At 45.7% G+C, this 18,206-nt stretch overlaps 1 protein-coding gene across 1 annotated transcript in view; it reads left to right on the forward strand.

Annotated features, from left to right (window-relative positions):
* Nucleotides 1-18,206, forward strand: part of LOC122817033 (trichohyalin-like) — a 1,834,860-nt gene that overhangs the window by 920,272 nt on the left and 896,382 nt on the right. Inside the window, exon 5 of the mRNA XM_044090165.1 lies at nucleotides 9,456-9,535. Coding sequence (XP_043946100.1) covers nucleotides 9,456-9,535 — 80 coding nt within the window. The remainder of the gene's footprint in view (nucleotides 1-9,455; nucleotides 9,536-18,206) is intronic.

Below are 18,206 nucleotides of genomic sequence, written 5' to 3' on the forward strand. Positions count from 1 at the left end.
TAATTCTAACCTTGAGGCAGCTACATGGTCTTCGGTGCTACCTTTACTAAACATTGCAAGTTGGATGTTATATCCAGGGCTAGAGATGGTTTTGGTAGCACCATTGTTCATGGATTCTAGAAGGCCATGCTGGCCCTTCCTCCTCCCCGTCTTCTTCCTGAGCTTTTGCACTGTCCCTCATGTTAAGAATACTGCAAAAGTGAAATGGAAGGACATAGTGCAGTTGTGTAAAATCTTACTGTAACAGTAGATGTCCCTCTCTTCACTGTTGCAGTATTCGCTCCCTCTGTCCTCTCCCTGGGGTTTTGTTCCTCTGGATGTGTATTCTTCCCTCTGGTGTCGTAGGGCTGGCATTCCTCCTGGGGCTCTCAGTTCTGAGCATGATATATCCTGACCTCACCTTTATTCCCTATGTGTTGCGTGGGGAGCATAGATGTGATGTACAGCATATAATTAACAACCTAAAGGCTTTGGTATACTGGCCAGACGTCAGGTCACCCTTGGCAGGGGATCGCGCATGTTAAGAATACTACAACAGTGAAGAGAAGGACATCCACTGTTATGGTAAGCTTTACACAACTGTACTTTCTGTGATGCCGGTGCCCTTGCCCAGCAATCAAGGAGCCTCAATCCTCACCACCAACACCAGAGGGGGCATCTCATATATGAGGAAAGGATAGCAAATACACACAGTAAAGTGCAATTTCCTTTAAGAGCACACAGAGATCACAGTCAGTCCGGGGCTGGTCGCTCCCTTGCTCTCCAGGTCCCCAATAAGACTCCCCACTGGCACAGCTATAGGGTCCACATTTCAGCCTAGTGGGCAAGCTAAAACATCTAGCACCCTCTCTGTCCAACCAGTGCTTCGTGTCCCTGCCAAAGTAGCTGACACACACACACACACACACACACACACACACACACACACACACACACACACACACACACACACACACACACACACACACACTTTAAGATGAGGTTATACAACCACACAGACATTCCTGGGGAAGGCTGGCACAGTTTCTCCAGCTGTGCCCCTTTCACCCAGACTATACGGTAGTTCCAACTGCCACCACCCACTAATATTTATCAGCTAGCCAAAGGCCCTTAAAAGGGTGTCTAATTATTACTATGCAATATTATTATCCAAGTGGTAAGTGTGACTAATCAGACAAAGCTTATTTGGAGTGACTTCGACAGTAAACTCTATAAATATGCAATGTACTCTAGAGCTTAGCTGATCTCTACACAAACCAGCCACAGTTAAAAGGTTTTAAAATATTTAATAATAAATAATTAAAACCACAGGACAGTGCTTTCTACTTACACAGTCAGTGCTAGTCAAGAGTTCAGAGATCACACAGAAGTACTTAAAATAAATTAGTAGTACAGTTCTGACATCACAGAAAAACACTTAGTCTAATATTTTTAGCTTCTAGCTATCTACAAGAAAACACACTTCTAAGATAACTTACTTACTTAGAGCATAAGGCAGTGCGGAGTTGGATGTTCAAGACAAAAATGCTTAATACCTTCTGGTTCTCTCTGTTTAAATTGAAACTGCAGTTCTGATAAAACATTACATCATTTCACACTTTCATGGTGTTCCCAGGCTGGCAGAAACTGCATTTACATTATTTTACACTTAGAGCAATAAAGGACATTCCATATGTAAATTCTGGTCATTAACTTTAGCCTTAAAACAATAGACAGGAAGCCTTCATCTAGCCCGGCCGGAGCCGAATTTAGATCAAAAGTTCAAAATATGCTTTTACTGTGTCAGTAGAGAGCACTGTTGCCACATTTAGTAACCGCATTTTTTTTTCATTTAAGACAACAAGCATGTGATTCACATTCATGTTTACAAATGATAGAATTATGTATAAAAATGCTATCTGGCTAGGCTGGCAGCCTTCACCCTTCTCTACCAGTCTTCACACTTTTTTTATGCCTAAAATAGCTTCAGAATCAAATGTCAATCAGATCCTTCATTTTCCTATGTTATTTTTAATCCAGAAGAGGGGGAGATATCCTTCATTGTCTCAATATTCATTGACAAATAAGATTTTGTTTATAACGAACAAAGCAGCACAGGAAACATGATCAGCTGTTTGTATTTTTTGTATCAGCAAAAGTGGGTCAGAAGTTGTCCATAGTTACCCTGTCCATATTGCTGTCGCACTATATTTTTTTAATGTGATTCATAGTGGAGCTCTTTCTGCAAACTAAAGACATATTCTAGCGGACCCATGGCCTTTTCATCTGTCTTTTTCAGAAGCTCATCTGTTGGTGATATTTGTGCTGTAATGGCATGTGCAATGGCATGTGCTTCACTGCATACTTTCTCAAGACTCTATAAACTGGATGTGATCTCCAGAACAAAGTTTTCTTCAGGCCACCACAGTCTGTGTTTTTTCTGTCTTGATGTTCAGGTGGGGATTCTGTCCCAGAAATTGAAGTGGATAGAGTGACTAATCTAAGATACAGTAATTATGTACATACCATAATGTTGGCTCTTGATTGTCCATGTCCATGCACTTTAACAAAGCCACCCTTCTTCACTCTCCAGATTGTCCCCATTCTTTCACCTGACCAATTTTGCAGACCTTCCGACACATGTCCAGTCTTGTGCTGTAAGTACAGAATATATATTGGTTTCAGATAATTAAGGCACATTGATAGTTGATAGTAGAGGGCTTACTCAGTCTGGGGTGCTGAGAGAAGAATGATGCGTTATGGAAATCAGGGGAGGAGCTTAAGGTGTAAGGATGAAGTCTGATTGCTGATGGGCGCTTCCTGGCAGTGACCAGTCCTGCACGTTGAAGTGGATGGATATGATGGATAATCAAGATTCATTGTCATGGTAAGTAAATAACTATTGATGTTATGTAGTCCAATCTCACCTACATTCTTACCCGTGGATTCCGAGCTGAACCTCTGCTCCAACTCGGCCATACTCTAGCTCAAAGTCTTTCAGTTGGCTGGGCTAAGAGGTATCCCATGCTGCACTGCTCCCTTTCCCCAGATCTCGTTTGCCGCTCGTAAAGCTCAGATGTGGTCTCACTCTTGGCTGTGGCCAAGTATAACTTTTCGTCTTCTTTGACCAAATTTGTTGCTCCAAAAGCTATTTTCATAGCTAGGTGTGTGTGTTGTTGGTTTGTGGAAGCCTTTTTGTGCTGCCTTTCGTGGCCTTTGTCTTAGTATTTGTCTTGGTATCTCGTTAGCTATCTCCCAATGGGCTAGGCCCATTTCAGTTAGAGGACCTAGTCCACCATTTGTGTATCTTTTTCCCTTCGGTGTTAGTTTTGTTTTTTAGGTACCCTATCCCTCCAGGCTAGGGCCGTTTAAGTTAGAGGACCTAGTCCTTCCCTTGTTTCCTGTCAGGGCCGTTTGAGTTAGAGGTCCTTGTGTGGTGTCTGCAATTTATTTAGAGTCTAGTTCCCTCGCTTTGTTGCTGGTGTCGGGTTTGGCTGTTGTGCTGTGTGTAGTGTCCTGCCGATCATGTCCAAGGATACAAAAGAACATAAGCCTTCGGGCTTCAAGAAATGTAGTAAATGTGGGTATAAGATGTCGATTACTGATGGGCACTCTGTGTGTGAGTTCGGGGGCTATCCACCTTCAGGAGTCTTGTGCGTTCTGTCACGCATTCAGCCCTCACGTTCTTCAAGAAAGAAAGAACAAACTAATTCTGAAGGGATTACTGAAACCCTCCTTTGAGGAAGATTTGGAGAGGTCTTCTAGTGCTAAGTGTTCTCCCTCTAAAAGAGACAAAACCTCCAAAGCAAAAAAAACTATCTCCGGCTCTGTCAGTCTTATCGGAGCCTCCAGAGAAAGTTACTAAGTCTCCTGTGGCATCCTCGGCTCCACTGTCTTCGGTGCTGAAGGAAGTTGGTGGATCGACAGAACCTACATCGGCTCCCAGCCTCTCGGAGCCAGTGATGGACATAATAGCTCAGAGCTGGTCTCCAGTTTTTAGACTGGTTTCTCCTCCTCGCAGGTCTCCTTCTGAGAAGAGGTCTAGATCTCCTACCTTGTCCTCTAGGTCCTCCATGACTCTCTTCTGATGTGGATGTGGATAGAGTGGTGTAGAGACTGCTACAATCACTGGTGCTGGCTAAATTTGCTTTCGGCTCCAGCCCAGTTGGCTCCGGAGCCCGTCACCCATCCATCGTCGATAGATCCTCCTCCAAGCAAATCTCAGCCTTCAGAGCCAGAGTGGTCAGCGCCGTCTGATACTTCTAGGTCGGCTTCGATAGCCCATCCTGGCTTATCGGCTCCGATCTCAGCTCCGATCCCGTCAGCTCCATACACGGGGTCCAGGACACATGGTTCCTCGGTCGGACCTGAGGGGGGAGTCTCAGGACGCACTTCGGCTCCTAGCCTCCCTCTCGGTGCTTCGGCTCGAGTGAGCCTGACCCTTGCTTCGGCTTCGGACCTTGTACTTTCTGCTCAGAGGTCTTCCATGGTTGGTCGATCTTCGGAGCTGGGGGGACCAGCTTTCGAGGTCATGCGGAGCGTGCTGGCCAGGTGCTCAGCTGCATCATACAGCACTGACACTCTACCCCCTCCATCTCCGATATCAGTCTCTGATCGCCCCCTATCCTTGGACATTGGAGACCCAAGGCCTCAAGATACCTCCATGAGTGGTCCCCAGTTTTCTGAGGGCCCCCCAAAGTTTTTGCCTGAGGAGCCACCCAGGAAAAGAACACGCAAGAAGAAGCACATAGACTCCCATGAAGTCTCTCACATCGGACACCGACCTCGAGGAATCAGAGGGGTCCCCCAAGTTGTCCTCTGAGGATATCTCTTTCGCTGATATCCTAAAGATCTTGAAGCAGAGAGGCGACTGGCCCTCCAAACCCCCCTCCGAGGAGGAGTCTGTGTTCCTGAAGGCCTTTGGGGCTCAGCCTTCTGCCTCCTGGGTTTCTCCACCCTTCGAACTCCTGGATCTGGTTTGTCAAAGGGTGTGGGGAACCCCTGACACTGTGGAACCAGTCCCCAGGAGACCCAACAAATTTCTGTCTGCCCCCGCTGACAAAAGAGTTTCTCACAAAAGGCGTTCCAGTAGATGCCATGGTGGTGGCAGCGGCCACCAAGAAGGAACTGGCTGAGACTTCATCTACCGTCCATCCCCCTAACAAGGAGTCTAGAACCATGGACCGGTATGGGAAGCGTATGTTTTCTTCAGTGGCCTTTACTCTGCGGTCGCTGAACTACTTGTCACATTTTACACGGCTCCAAAGAGATCTCTTGAAAGAGCTTGGAGATTCTCTGCAGGGTAATGTTTCAGATGCAGTGGCTCAGAAAGTCAACGCTCAGATGTCTACCCTAAATTTTATTGCTAACTCCTCCATGAGGCTGATCTCTTACGCAGTAGAGAAATCGAGTAGGGCAGCGAGTTCCGGAGTTTCTCTCAGGAGGCACTCCTGGATGCGCCTCTGTAATGTTGCGGAGGCCTTCAAGTCTACATTCACCAACGCCTTGTTTGATGGTTCCTTGTTGTTCAGAACCAAGGTGAAGGACACTCTCACTAGGTGCGAGCAAGAGGGAAAAACTCTGTCTGCCGTGGGAGTCTGTTTTTCCATGCCTTCTAGACCTTATCCCAAGGTCCAGAAGAGTGGGAAATTACAGAGGTTTTTTCATGACGCACAAAATGATTCCCCCTCCAGAGGCAGGGGAGGGGGTGGTAACTCAGGTAGACGCCACCCTAGAGGCAGAGGAGGCCCGTGTAACCAGGGAGACCGCAACTCCTTTCGTGGTTCTCCCTACCAGCGCTCCTGATGGGAGGCCCGACTGTGCGTCTCTGGAGCCAGTCGGGGGTCGCATTTCACTATAGCCAGAAGCCTGGCAAGACATCACCCAGGACCAGTGGGTATTAAAAATAGTTTCCGGAAGATATCACATTCCCTTCTCTTCTCCATCCCCACTGATCAAACGAATCCCAGATGTTCCACCCAATCAAAGGGATTCTGCAGCTTCAGAGGTTATAAAGCTGCTAGAAAAAGGAGCCTTCCAGCAAGTCCCCTCAGACCAGATCAGATTAGGGGCTTACTCCAGATTCTTTTTGGTGCCGAAAAGAACGGTGGACCTGAGACCCATCTTGGATCTCAGCCGCTTGAACCTCCACGTGAAGATGTCCAAGTTCCGGATGGTCACATTGCAATCTATTCTCCCATTGTTGGGAAAAGAAGTGTGGATGTGCTCCATCGACCTCAAGGATGCTTACTACCATATAAAGATGGACAGGGCATCCAGAAGTCATCTACACTTCCGGCTGGGAGCCAGTCATTTTCAATTTCGTGCCCTACCCTTTGGTCTCACCACAGCCCCCAGGGTGTTCACCAAATGTATGGCAGTGGTGACGGCTCAATTGAGACATCAGGGATTCCAAGTGTTTCCGTACCTGGACGACTGGCTCCTTTCTGCCACCATCAGGCGTCTGCTACTACAGACCAGAGGCACCACTATCAAGCTGTGTCAACAGTTGGGTATCACTCTAAACTTGGAAAAGTCTGCCTTGTTGCCCTCGCAGCGTTTCACCTTTATAGGCGCCGAGTTAGACACCGTGCTCATGAGAGCGTTTTTACCACAAGAAAGGATTTGGGTTTGCAACAACAGGTATACGCGTTGCTCCCTCTGAAAAAAGTAAAGGCAAAAACGGTTCTCAAATTGTTAGGGATGATGGCTGCAACAATTATGCTGGCTTCTCTTGCGAGGCTACACAGGAGGCTCCTTCAGTGGCTGCTATTCGCCCAGTGGTCTCTACAACATCTTCCGCTTTCTCATCTTATAATGATCACAGACAAGTGCAAGCAAGATCTACGCTGGTGGCTTCATACCAGCAACCGCAATGTGGGAAAGCCCTTCGTCCCATCCCTTCCTGTTGCCAGAGTGACCACGGATGCCTCCCAGATTGGGTGGGGGGGGCATTATCTCGGCAAGACAGTCCAAGGCACGTGGCAGGAACATATGAGATACATCTGCATTTCAGTATCTTGGAGATGAGAGCAGTGCTACTAGTGTTGCAAGCACTTCAGAGCTTTCTTCCTCTTGGGACAAATGCGATCCACTCAGACAATATGTAGGTGGTATGGGAGGAACCAAGTCATATTCCCCTTTGCAAAGAGGCCATTCAAGTGTGACAGTGGGCAGTGTCTTCCCAGCGTTTTCTTGTAGCAACGCACATTTCGGGTAAGTCTAATGTGATAGCCGACAGGTTGAGCAGAGCTATTCTGATGCCTCACGAGTGGTCCCTGAACAGTCGGGTTGCGGAGCAGATTTTCCGCAGATGGGGTCAGCCTTGCTGCGACCTATTTGCCAGTCCCCTCAATATCAAGTGCAGCAGCTACTTCACCCTTATACCCCCTCAGGGGGAGTCGCCCAGGGACGCTCGAGTTCACGATTGGCCCTCCGGTCTACTTTATGCCTTCACACCTGTTCTCTGATGACAAAGGTTATGCAGAATGCATAATCCTTGGGAAGCAGAATGATTCTGATTGCTCCACACTGGCCTCATCAAATTTGGTTCCCCTTTCTCCATCCCTATCTCATGGACGACCCCTGGATTCTGGACCCACAGTCAGATCTAATGATTCATATGTCAGGGCAGTTCCATCCCTCTCTTCAGACCCTCCGGTTGACAGCCTGGCTACTCCAGTTCCATCACTAGTCAGGCTTCATCATTTTTCACCTGAAATGGTTCATATTCTGTCTTCTTCCCATAAGCTTTCGACCAGAAAGATTTATTACAGTAAATGGAAAAGATTCTCCATCTGCGCTCATGCAAGACAAATTGATCCTTATACAGTTCCAATTTCTTCAGTTCTGGAATTTCTCTCCATGCTTTTCAATCGAGGGTCAGCAGCCACAACCATTAAAGTCCAGTTGGCGGCTATTTCCACTTTTCACGTCACTAATGAATCCAGTCTTATGGCGCATAGACTTTGTAAGGCATTCTTGAAGGGCACTATGCTGCTTTGCCCTCCAGTCTTTGACCCGGTCATGCCTTGGGACCTAAATTTTGTGCTACAATGTCTCACTTCATCCCCCTTTGAGCCTGCAGCTACTTGTGAATTGAAATATTTGACTTGGAAGACAGTCTTTTTGGTAAAAATCACGTCAGCTAGACGTGTCTCGGAGCTCCAAGCCTTGTCAATCAGACTGCCTTACTTGATATTTCACAAGGACAGGGTTTCCCTCAGACCAAACCCTTCCTTTATGCCGAAAGTGGCTTTGGTTAGTAATCTCAACCAATCCATTGAACCGCCTGTATTTTTTTCCAGAGTTTTTTAATAAGGCAGAATTTAAATTTCACCAGCTGGATGTTCATAGACAGTTGCGTTTTTATTTGCATAGAATGAAGGATCTTACAAAATCGGATCAGCTATTTGTCTCATTTTCAGAAAATAGGTTTGGGTCTCCTGTTTCCAAAGTGACCTTGTCTAGATGGATCTCTAGTTGTATTTCCTTCATTTATGCCTCAGGTGGTAAGGAGTTAACCTTTAGAGTGAAGGCTCATTTTACCCGATCGATGTCTACCTCTACAGCATTTCAGGCCAAGATGTCTATGGATGATATTTGTGCTGCGGCTACATGGGCATCTCCTCACACATTTATTACTCACTACAAATTGGATTTGATATCCAGAGGCAGATCTTCCTTAGGTTCCACAGTGCTCAGGAGTATTTTCCACTGAGCCTCCCAGGGTTCAGGTGCTGGGGACGCTGTCCCACGGGTAAGAATGTAGGTGAGATTGGACTACATAACATCAAGAAGTTATGTACTCACCATAACGTTCGATGTATGTAGTCCATCTCACCTCACATTCTTACTTACCCCCCCCCCCCCGCCTTCCCCCATCCTGGAGGGCCTAGAGGTTAGTTCTAGTTTCAGTATTCCTTTTATTATTGGAATGTTTTTCCTTCTCTGTGTTATGTGTATGAAAGGTGAGTGATTGAGCTTGCAGCAAACAAGATCTGGGAAAAGGGAGCAGAGCAGCATGGGATACCTCTTAGCCCAGCCAATTGAAAGACTTTGAGCTAGAGTATGGCCGAGTCGGAGCCGAGATTCGGCTCCGAACCCATGGGTAAGAATATGAGGCGAGATGGTCTACATACATGGAACGTTATGGTGAGCACATAATTTCTTGTTTATTGCTCCTCATTGTGTATATTCACTTGGCTGTTTCTGGCAGGATTTGTTATGCAGTTCATGTTGCCTTGCTAACAGGGGCATACAGTGATTGCACTCTTAATATAAATTGCTGGGAAGTGACACAATCTGCTCTCCTGTGGGACTGACCATGCCTTTTGTAAGGCTCCATTTCTGTAGAACAACCCGAATCATTAGTACGATGGACCATCCCAGAGTTTAACATTATGGAGCTGGCAAAATTTTGCAGGTAGACTGCATGGCTGAATGAATGGCTAAAGGTTACATTATTATTTTTTTAGGTTCCTACATGGTGAAGTTTTTTGATGGAGTTGTGCAGAATGTGAAAGGTATTCACGTTAAAGCTCTTCCAAAGGATGAGGTAAGTAAGGCAACATTTGTGGTTTTGCTGTACTCTGTTTTAAACTGGTAGGAACATAAAAACCAGGGGAAAGTAGCTGAGCAGAAAAGTAGTCCTTATTGGATGCTTATTTATCTTTGAAGTTAAATGTACTCAACTTCTGTCATCTTTGCTACTGAAGTGGAAGAATTTTTGCTTTTTTGTATGTATTCTTTCTATTTTAAGAGTTCTGTATGACTGTTTGAAGGCAAGAGATTAATATGTGGGTCATGCATACTTGCTAGGAAAAGGAGGTTATGCCTCATCTGTAGCCTTTGTGCAGAGTTGGGATAAATGTTCCGTAGGCAGATTCTGAATGGACTAGGTAATATGCTTACATGCTTGCTGTGTTTTTTTTTAAAGTTATTAACACGTTTCAACTTTTTAGGACAATGGTGCTGTAAAGCTTTGTGATTATTAAAGTACTTGAAAAAGTTATTGAATTTCTGAAGAAAATAAAAAAAACATTATTTATGTTGGTAATTAGGTCATCATTGCTGAATTATTTACTACTAGGACTTTATCACTCTGTATCCAGTCCATTTAGCCATCCTTCATGAGTTCAGGTTCCTTCCTCCATGATTGGTGTCTGTCTGCTGCAGAACATGCCATAGCATGCTGTTTTAAGAGAGGTTATAAGCCCGTGCGATTTTAAAACTTCTTCCCACAGTTTGCGTTTACAGATGTCTTCAGGTGTCAACATTGGGTACAGTCCTGTGTAGTTGTTGGAACAGATAAGTAACCAATAAGGGAGCCCCCCTTTTTCTTTTCTTGAGCTTGCATTGAAGTACTGATGATGTTCTTCGTGTTTCACTGTTGCAGTCATCATACTTGGGTTATCTGCATGGAGGTAGCTCTCAGTCGGCCCGAATACCAGATTCTTGAGATTTCTGCGTCGGATGCTGTCGCCTCTTCCATGATGTCTGTTCGTCAGGGGTATAAAACATGCAGCCGATGCCATTACATCAGCTTTTCTTGCCGTGTAGGAGCCTGAAGCAGAAGCAGTTCGCAAGTGCCGGTCGGCCGCAACCTGAAATTTTCATTTTTCGAGTTTCAAACCTGAAGTCTTCTAAAGCTGAGTACCCCCGTTGGAGATCATTTTTTCTTGCTCTAACCGATGTCAGAAAAAGTTAACAATTGTCTTACCTGTGGAAAGCAAATATCTCTCAGAGATTTTCATTCTTACTGCGTCACCTGTTTAGGCCCAGACCACAACGTCCCTCGCTGTCAGTTTTGTGCTTTGTTCAACGCCCAAACTATTCGTCCTCGGGCTATTTTTGTCTCTAAATTCTTTTGCTCTCATTCTCCATATTCCGAAATGGCTTTGATAAGCCATCCATCTATTGATCTTCCAAAAAAATGCAAGAATAAAGACAGAGACAGACCGCATAAGTCCAAAACTGCCGACGACGCTTTTGTTAAGCTAGTCACCAGTCCGCCAGTACTCAGTGAGGTGCTTTCGCAACCCCTATTACCTTTTTCTGAGATTTGCAGGCCTCTACTGAGACCCATTCGGAGTCCGGTATGCCGTGAGATGCTTCTTCGACTATGGAACCGGCGGATGTATCTACCTTGGATGGGTCCGGAGCCGCTGTGCAGGCACCAGCTTCTGAGTGTGTATTCAGACCTTCCAATGTTCGAATTAAACCGACTACTTCATTAATGACTAAAACTACCGAATTTCTCAGGCCCAGAGTTCGCACTACGCCTAGGAAACCGATGACCAAAGCGCATTCTCAAGCTGCCATGCCACAGAAACAAATGCTTAGAATTGCTGAAGACCTTATTACTTTAATTAGGGGAAGCCAGCCTTCCCCATCTAAAAGACAGAGTTGATTTTCCTTCTGATTCTACAGACCATGAGTCCGATGACTCTGACCCCTGTGATTACCAGGACACATATCCTTATCTACCTATGAGGATTCAGATGCAGAGGATTCCATTCCCTCTGCCTCCCCCCCAGAGGACTTTTCTTTCGGTGAAACCGTGCATACCCTAAGAGAGCATTTCCGCTGGGAATGCCAGGACTACCAACAGTCCAAAAAGAGACTGAGGGAAGTTTTAGACTTGCCTCAGCATAGACCTCTAGCTATAACCCATGTCCTGGATATTGTAGATGATGTCTTCATGAAATCTAGTCTTACCCCTGATACTTTACCACCAGCTCTTAGAAAGCCTGACAGGTACTACAGAGTACCTGACTCACAAATTTCTCTTTACAAATCCTGCTGTGGATCCAGAGTCCATTTCCCGGGGACCTAAACGTATTAAGGCTTCTACAGCCAAAAACCCTACCCCTTCGGACAGGGATTCTAGGGCTCTAGACAGATTGGATAAGAAGGTATATATCTCTACAACTCTTGCCATCAGGGCTTTAAATTGCCAGTTTCACATGTTGAAGTACCAGCAGCATATTATGGAACAAATTAAACAAAAAATGTTGATTCCTGATTGTGCTGAAAATAAAGACTTACAAGAGTTAATGAATTCTGCAAACCAAATTGGTAAACATACTTTGCAGTGTCATTTTGATGCCTTAGAAGCATCTTGCAGGGCTGCTATCACTGGGTCTGTTCTGAGAAGGCATGCTTGGCTGAAGTAACAAATCTTGCCAGACCATGTCGAAGCAAAATCACTAGACGCTCCATTAAACAATGAACGTCTGTTTGGCACTAAAGCAGAAGTCCTCAAAAAGATGGAAGAAAAAACAAAATCTATGCAAACTGTTAGATTTCCTAAAGGTACAGCCACCTAGACAGTAGGCATTGGCCTTCAAAAAACTGGTCTTTTCCAGTCCCTCTCAGACCTTCTCAGTCCAAACCCAGGGGCAGCAGACCACAAAGACTACAGTCTCAGGGTATGCACAGATCTAAACAATGGAGTGCTCCCTCCTGAAAAACAGGGAGTGGTTAGCCATCCCCTTATGGAAAAATTTCACAGTGACTTGGCCTTCATCCTTCCCAGCCATGCCCAAGCACTTGCACCCCTAGGAGGAAAGCTCGCCCTGCATGCAAATAACTGGGAGTATATTACCCAGGACCGATGGGTCTTAAACATTGTATCCCAGGGTTACAGATTCTACTTCCACTCTCTGCCAACGCCAAGCGGATTGCCAGACCTTCCTCCAAACCAGTGGGCAGAGGCCCAAAAGCAAGTGCATTCTCTTCTCAGTATCAGGACTATTCAACCTGTTCCAACAGAACAAAGGGGACAGGGTTTCTACTGCAGACTGTTCCTGGTGCCCAGAAAAGAGAACTCTTGGCGCCCTATTCTGGATCTGTCAACCCTCTGCTTCCAAAATTCAAAATGCCTACTCTCCAGCAGCTGCTTCCTATGCTAGCCAAGGACTCCTGGCTAGTCACCCTAGACTTAAAAGAAGCTTATCTGCTCACATTCCCATAAGGGAATCTTGCAGGAAATATCTACGTTTCAGGGCAGGGTCTATGCACTATTAGATGTTCTTCATGTTTCACTGTTGCAGTCATCACATTTGGGTTATCTGCTTGCAGGTAGCCCTCAGTTGGCCTGATTATCAAAGTCTTGGGTCCTGCGTCGGTTGCTGTTCCTTCTTCTATGACGTCAGGTCGTCAGGGGTATAAAGCATGCAGCAGACGCCATTACATCGGTGTTTCTTGCTGTGCGGTGCCCAAAGCAGAAGCAGTTATCAAGTGCCAGTCGGCCGACTCCTGAAATTTTCGTTTTCAAGTTTCAGATCCGAAGTCTTCAACTAAGCTAAGTACCCCGTTGGGGATCCTTTTTCTTGCTCTAAACCGATGTCAGTAAAAGTTAACAATTGTATTTCTTGTGGAAAGCAAATACCTCATTAAGATTTTCATTCGTACTGCGTTCCTTGCTTAGGCCCAGACCACAATGTACCTCACTGTCGGTTTTGTGCCTTATTCAAACCTCGTACTATTTGTCGTTGGTTCATTTTCACATCTGAATATTTTGGTACTCTGTTCAATTATCCAGAAATGGGTTCAGTAAGCCACCCGACTACCGACATTCCGAAAAAACACAAAGATTAAGACAGAGACAGACTGCATAGGTCCAAAGCTGCCGACGACGCTTCTTCTAAGCTAGTCGCCAGTTCGCCAGTACTCAGTGAGGCACTTTCCCAGCCCCTGATACCCGCTACTTCAGATTCACAGGCCTCTACTGAGACCCATTCGGAGTCCAGTATGCCGCGAGATGCTTCTTCGACTGTGGAAGCTGCGGATGTATCTACCTTGGATGGGTCCGGAGCCGCTGTACAGGCACCGGCTTCTGAAGGTGTATTCAGGCCTACTGACTTGCATATTAAACCGACGCCATCTTCTTCTTCAAGTTCTAAAACTCCATCCATGCCCAGAAAACCGATGCCCAGACCGCATGGTCAGGCCCCTATGCCTAAAAAACAAATGATAAGAATGGCTGAAGACCATATTACTCTGATAAGGGGAAGCCATCCTTCTCCCTCTAAGAGACCTAGGACTGATTTTCCTTCTGATTTTTCTGATAAGGATTCTGAAATTTCTGTTTTCTCTGATGACCAGGATTTGCCCTTATCTACCTATGAGGATTCTGATGCAGAGGACTCCATTCCCTCTGCTTGCCCTCCAGAGGATTTCTCTTTTGGTGAAACCTTGCATACTCTTAGGGAGCATTTCCGCTGGGAAAGCCAGGATTACTCTGACTCCAAAAAGAGGCTTAGGGAATTCTTATTCCTGCCTCAACACAGACCTTTAGCTATCCCTCATGTACTGGACATTGTAGATGATGGCTTCTCAGAATCTAGTCTGGCCCCTGACACTTTACCTCCTGCTCACAGAAAACCTGATGGGTATTACAGGGTACCTGACTCTCACAAGTTCCTTTTTAAAAACCCTACTGTGGATCCTGAGACCATTTTACAGGGACCCAAGGGCATTAAGGCTACTACTGCCAAAAACCCTACCCCCTCTGACAGAGATTCCAGGGCGCTGGATAGATGGGGTAAGAAGGTATACACTTCTGCAGCCTTGGCCATTAGGGCCTTAAACTGCCAGTTTCATAAGTTAAAGTATCCGCAGCATATTATTGGATTGCTTAAACAGAAAATGATGATTCCTGACTGTGCTGAAAATAAAGAATTACAGAATTTAATGCATTCTGCTGAACAAATTGGAAAACATACTTTGCAGAGTGGTTTTGATTCATTAGAGGCATCTTGCAGGGCTGCTGTCACTGGGTCTGTACTTAGAAGGTATGGTTGGCTTAAGGAGCAATCTCTGGCAGATCATGTTAAAGCTAAATTACTGGATGCTCCCTTAAACCATGACCACCTGTTTGGCAACAAAGCAGTAGTAGTACTTAGAGATGGAGGAAAAAGCTAAATCTCTGCAAACCGTTAAAGATTTCCTGCAAGTACAGCCTCCCAGATTTAGTAGGCATCGGCCCTCTAAGAATTGGTCCTTTCCTGCCTCTTCCAGGCCTTCTCAGTCCAAACCCAGAACCAGCAGAACACCTAGGCTTCAGTCCCAAGGTACACACAGGCCTAAGCAGTGGGGGGCTCCCACTTCCAAAGCAGGGAGTAGTAAGACTCCCTCCTATGGTAAACTGTCCCAATGACTTAACTTTAAACCTTCCAAGCCCTGCTCAACTGACCTGATCCTTTAGGTGGAAAGATTGCCCTGCATGCAAAAAATTGGAAACTCATTACCCAGGACAAATGGGTTTTAAATATGGTTTCCCAAGGATACAGATTCCACTTCCACTCCTTACCAACCCCGAATGGTTGGCCAGACCTACCCCCAAATCACTGGGAAGAGGCTCAAAAGCAAGTTCTCTCTCTTCTAAGCATCACGGCTATTCATCCTGACCCAGAAGAAGAATGGAGGCAAGGTTTCTACTCAAGAGTTTTCCTGGTACCCAGAAAAGACAATTCCTGGTGTCCTATCCTGGACCTGTCTATCCTAAACCCCTTTTTGGTAATCCCAAAATACAAGATGCTAACTTTTCATCAGCTGCTTCCTGTGCTAGGCAAAAATGCGTGGTTGGCAACACTAGATTTAAAAGAAGCCTACCTGCACATTCCAATAAGGGAATCCTGCAGAAGATACCTACGCTTCAGAGCAGGCTACATGCACTATCAGTTCTCTGCACTGCCCCTTGGCTTATCTACGGCGCCCAAGGTATTCACAAAGTGCCTAGCTCCAGTTATTGCATTTTGCAGGCAAAGAAATATTCAAATATACTCTTACCTGGACGATTGTCTAATTCAGGCAGTAAGCCAGGACATGCTATTAAATCATATGGCATTTGTAAAGAAATTACTAACTTCTCTGGGGTACTCCATAAACGAAAAGAAATCACATCTTGTACCCTGTATTCTTGGGAGCAAGCTTGAATACAACTTCCCAGATGGCCTTCTTCACGTCAGAGAAACAAGTTCATTTGACAGCCTACTTCAAACTACTGGCCAGAAAAAAACAGCTATCTGCAAGGAAAATACTGCAAGCCCTGGGGTTCGTGGCCTCTTGCATTTTACTAATTCCATATGCAAGACTGCATATGAGGAAACTACAATGGTAAAAAGTCTATGGTGTCAACATTCTCTGGATCTAGACTCGATGATTCCTATCATACTTTGTCTAAAGACAGAGTTCCTTTGGTGGGCAGAGGCCTGCCACCAAAACAAGGGACTGCCATTCACTCTACCCCCTGCAGCCCAAACCCTAACAACAGACGCATCAGACTATGCATGGGGGGCTCACTTGGCAGGGCAGTGCATTCAGGGCAAATGGAACCCAAGTCAAATGCACCTGCATACCAATCACAAAGAAATGTTAGCTGTACAGAATGCTCTGACAGCCTTCAAGGACCACATTCTTCCAGGGCAATTATTGGTAAAGACTGACAACACCACTGTTATTTGGTACATCAACAAGTAGGGGGAACCCAATCATACCCTCTCTGCAGACTAGCCATGGCTTTGTGGAACATAGCCTTGAGCTACCAAGTGCACCTACAAGCTCAATTCCTGCCAGGAAAGCTAAATACACTGGCAGACGACCTAAGCAGAAATCTCATGGACCCACACGAGTGGAAACTGGAACCAAAGACGTTCATCGTGTTTCACTGTTGCAGTCATTACTCTTGGGTTATCCTGCTGGCAGGCTACCTGCAGTCGGCCTGAATTGCAAAGTCCTGGTCTGGCGTCGGTTGCTGTCACCTCTTCTCTGACGCCAGGGGTATAAAAGAAGCAGCCAACGCCATTTTCTTCAGTCTTTCTTGCCGTGCGGTGCCCAAAGCAAAAGCAGTTCACAAGTGCAGGTCGGCCGACTCCTGAGATTTTCAAATCCAAATTTCAGAACCGAAGTCTTCATTAAAGCTAAGTACCCCGTTGGGGAAACTTTTTTCTTGCTCCAGACCGATGTCAGAAAAAGTTAACAATTGTATTTCTTGTGGGAAGCAAATACCTCATAAGGATTTTCACTGTTACTGTATTCCTTGCCTAAGCTCTGACCACAACGTTGCTAGCTGTCGGTTTTGTGCTAGATTTAACCAACGCACTATTAAGTGTCGTTTCGATTTTGCATTTCATTACTTTGGCCGAAGGTTTAATTATATAATGCCGTCGGAACAGCTGACGACCGGAGTTTACAAAAAACGCAAGGACAAGGAAAAGGATAGGCATCTGAGGTCCAAAACCGATGACGAGTTCTCCGTTAGGCCAGTCGCCGGTTCTCGGTGAGGTGCTTTCGCAACCCCTGGCACCTGCTACCTCAGAGCCACAGGCCGCTTCAGACTCCCACGTGGAGCCGACTGGGCCTCTGTATACTCAAGGTATTGGACACTCAGAAATCATTCCCTCAGATGGGTCCAGAGCTGCTGAGCAGGCATCGGCTTCTGAGGGTGTCTTCAGACCTACACAGTTATATGTTAAACCATCTTCAGCTTAAAAGACAAAGACTAAAGCAGCTCTAAAGACAAAGAAACAAGTACAGCATTCTCCTACTCAGACTTCCATGCCTAAAAAACAGATGCTTAAAATGGCCGAAGACCTAATTACTTTGATCAGGGGTTCCCATCCCCCTCCTGATAAGAGGCCTAGGCAAGAGACAGAATATGATAATTCTGATCAGGTTTCTATTTCCTCTGATTCCTCTTCTGAACAGGGTTATTCTATTCCTCCCTATGAGGATTCTGATGCTGAAGAATCCATTCCTTCAGCCTCTCCTCCTGAGGATTATTCTTTTGGGGAAACCTTGCATACCATGAGGGAACAATTTCCACTGGGAGAGCCAAGATTACTCTGAATCTAAGAAAAGGCTCAGAGACTTTCTGCTACTACCTCAACACAGACCCTTTGCTATTCCACCTGTTCGAGACATTGTAGATGTATTTTCAGAGTCCGGCCTGTCCCCTGACTCTTTACCCCCTGCACCTGCTAAGCCTGACAGATACTACAGGGTCCTAGATTCTCATAAATTCCTATATAAAAACCCCGCTGCTGACCCAGAAACTATATCTCAGGGTCCCAAAGGGGTCAAAGCTTCCACTGCAAAAAACCCTGTCCCCTCTGATAGGGATTCTAGGGCTCTGGACAGATTGGGGAAAAAAGTTTACACTTCTGCTACCTTGGCTGTAAGGGCTTTAAATTGTCAGTTTCATATGCTTAACTATCAGCAAT

Source organism: Protopterus annectens, chromosome 12.part0 (genome assembly GCF_019279795.1).
Source record: "Protopterus annectens isolate FY-2018-M chromosome 12.part0, PAN1.0, whole genome shotgun sequence".
Classification (NCBI taxonomy): Eukaryota; Metazoa; Chordata; order Ceratodontiformes; family Protopteridae; genus Protopterus; species Protopterus annectens.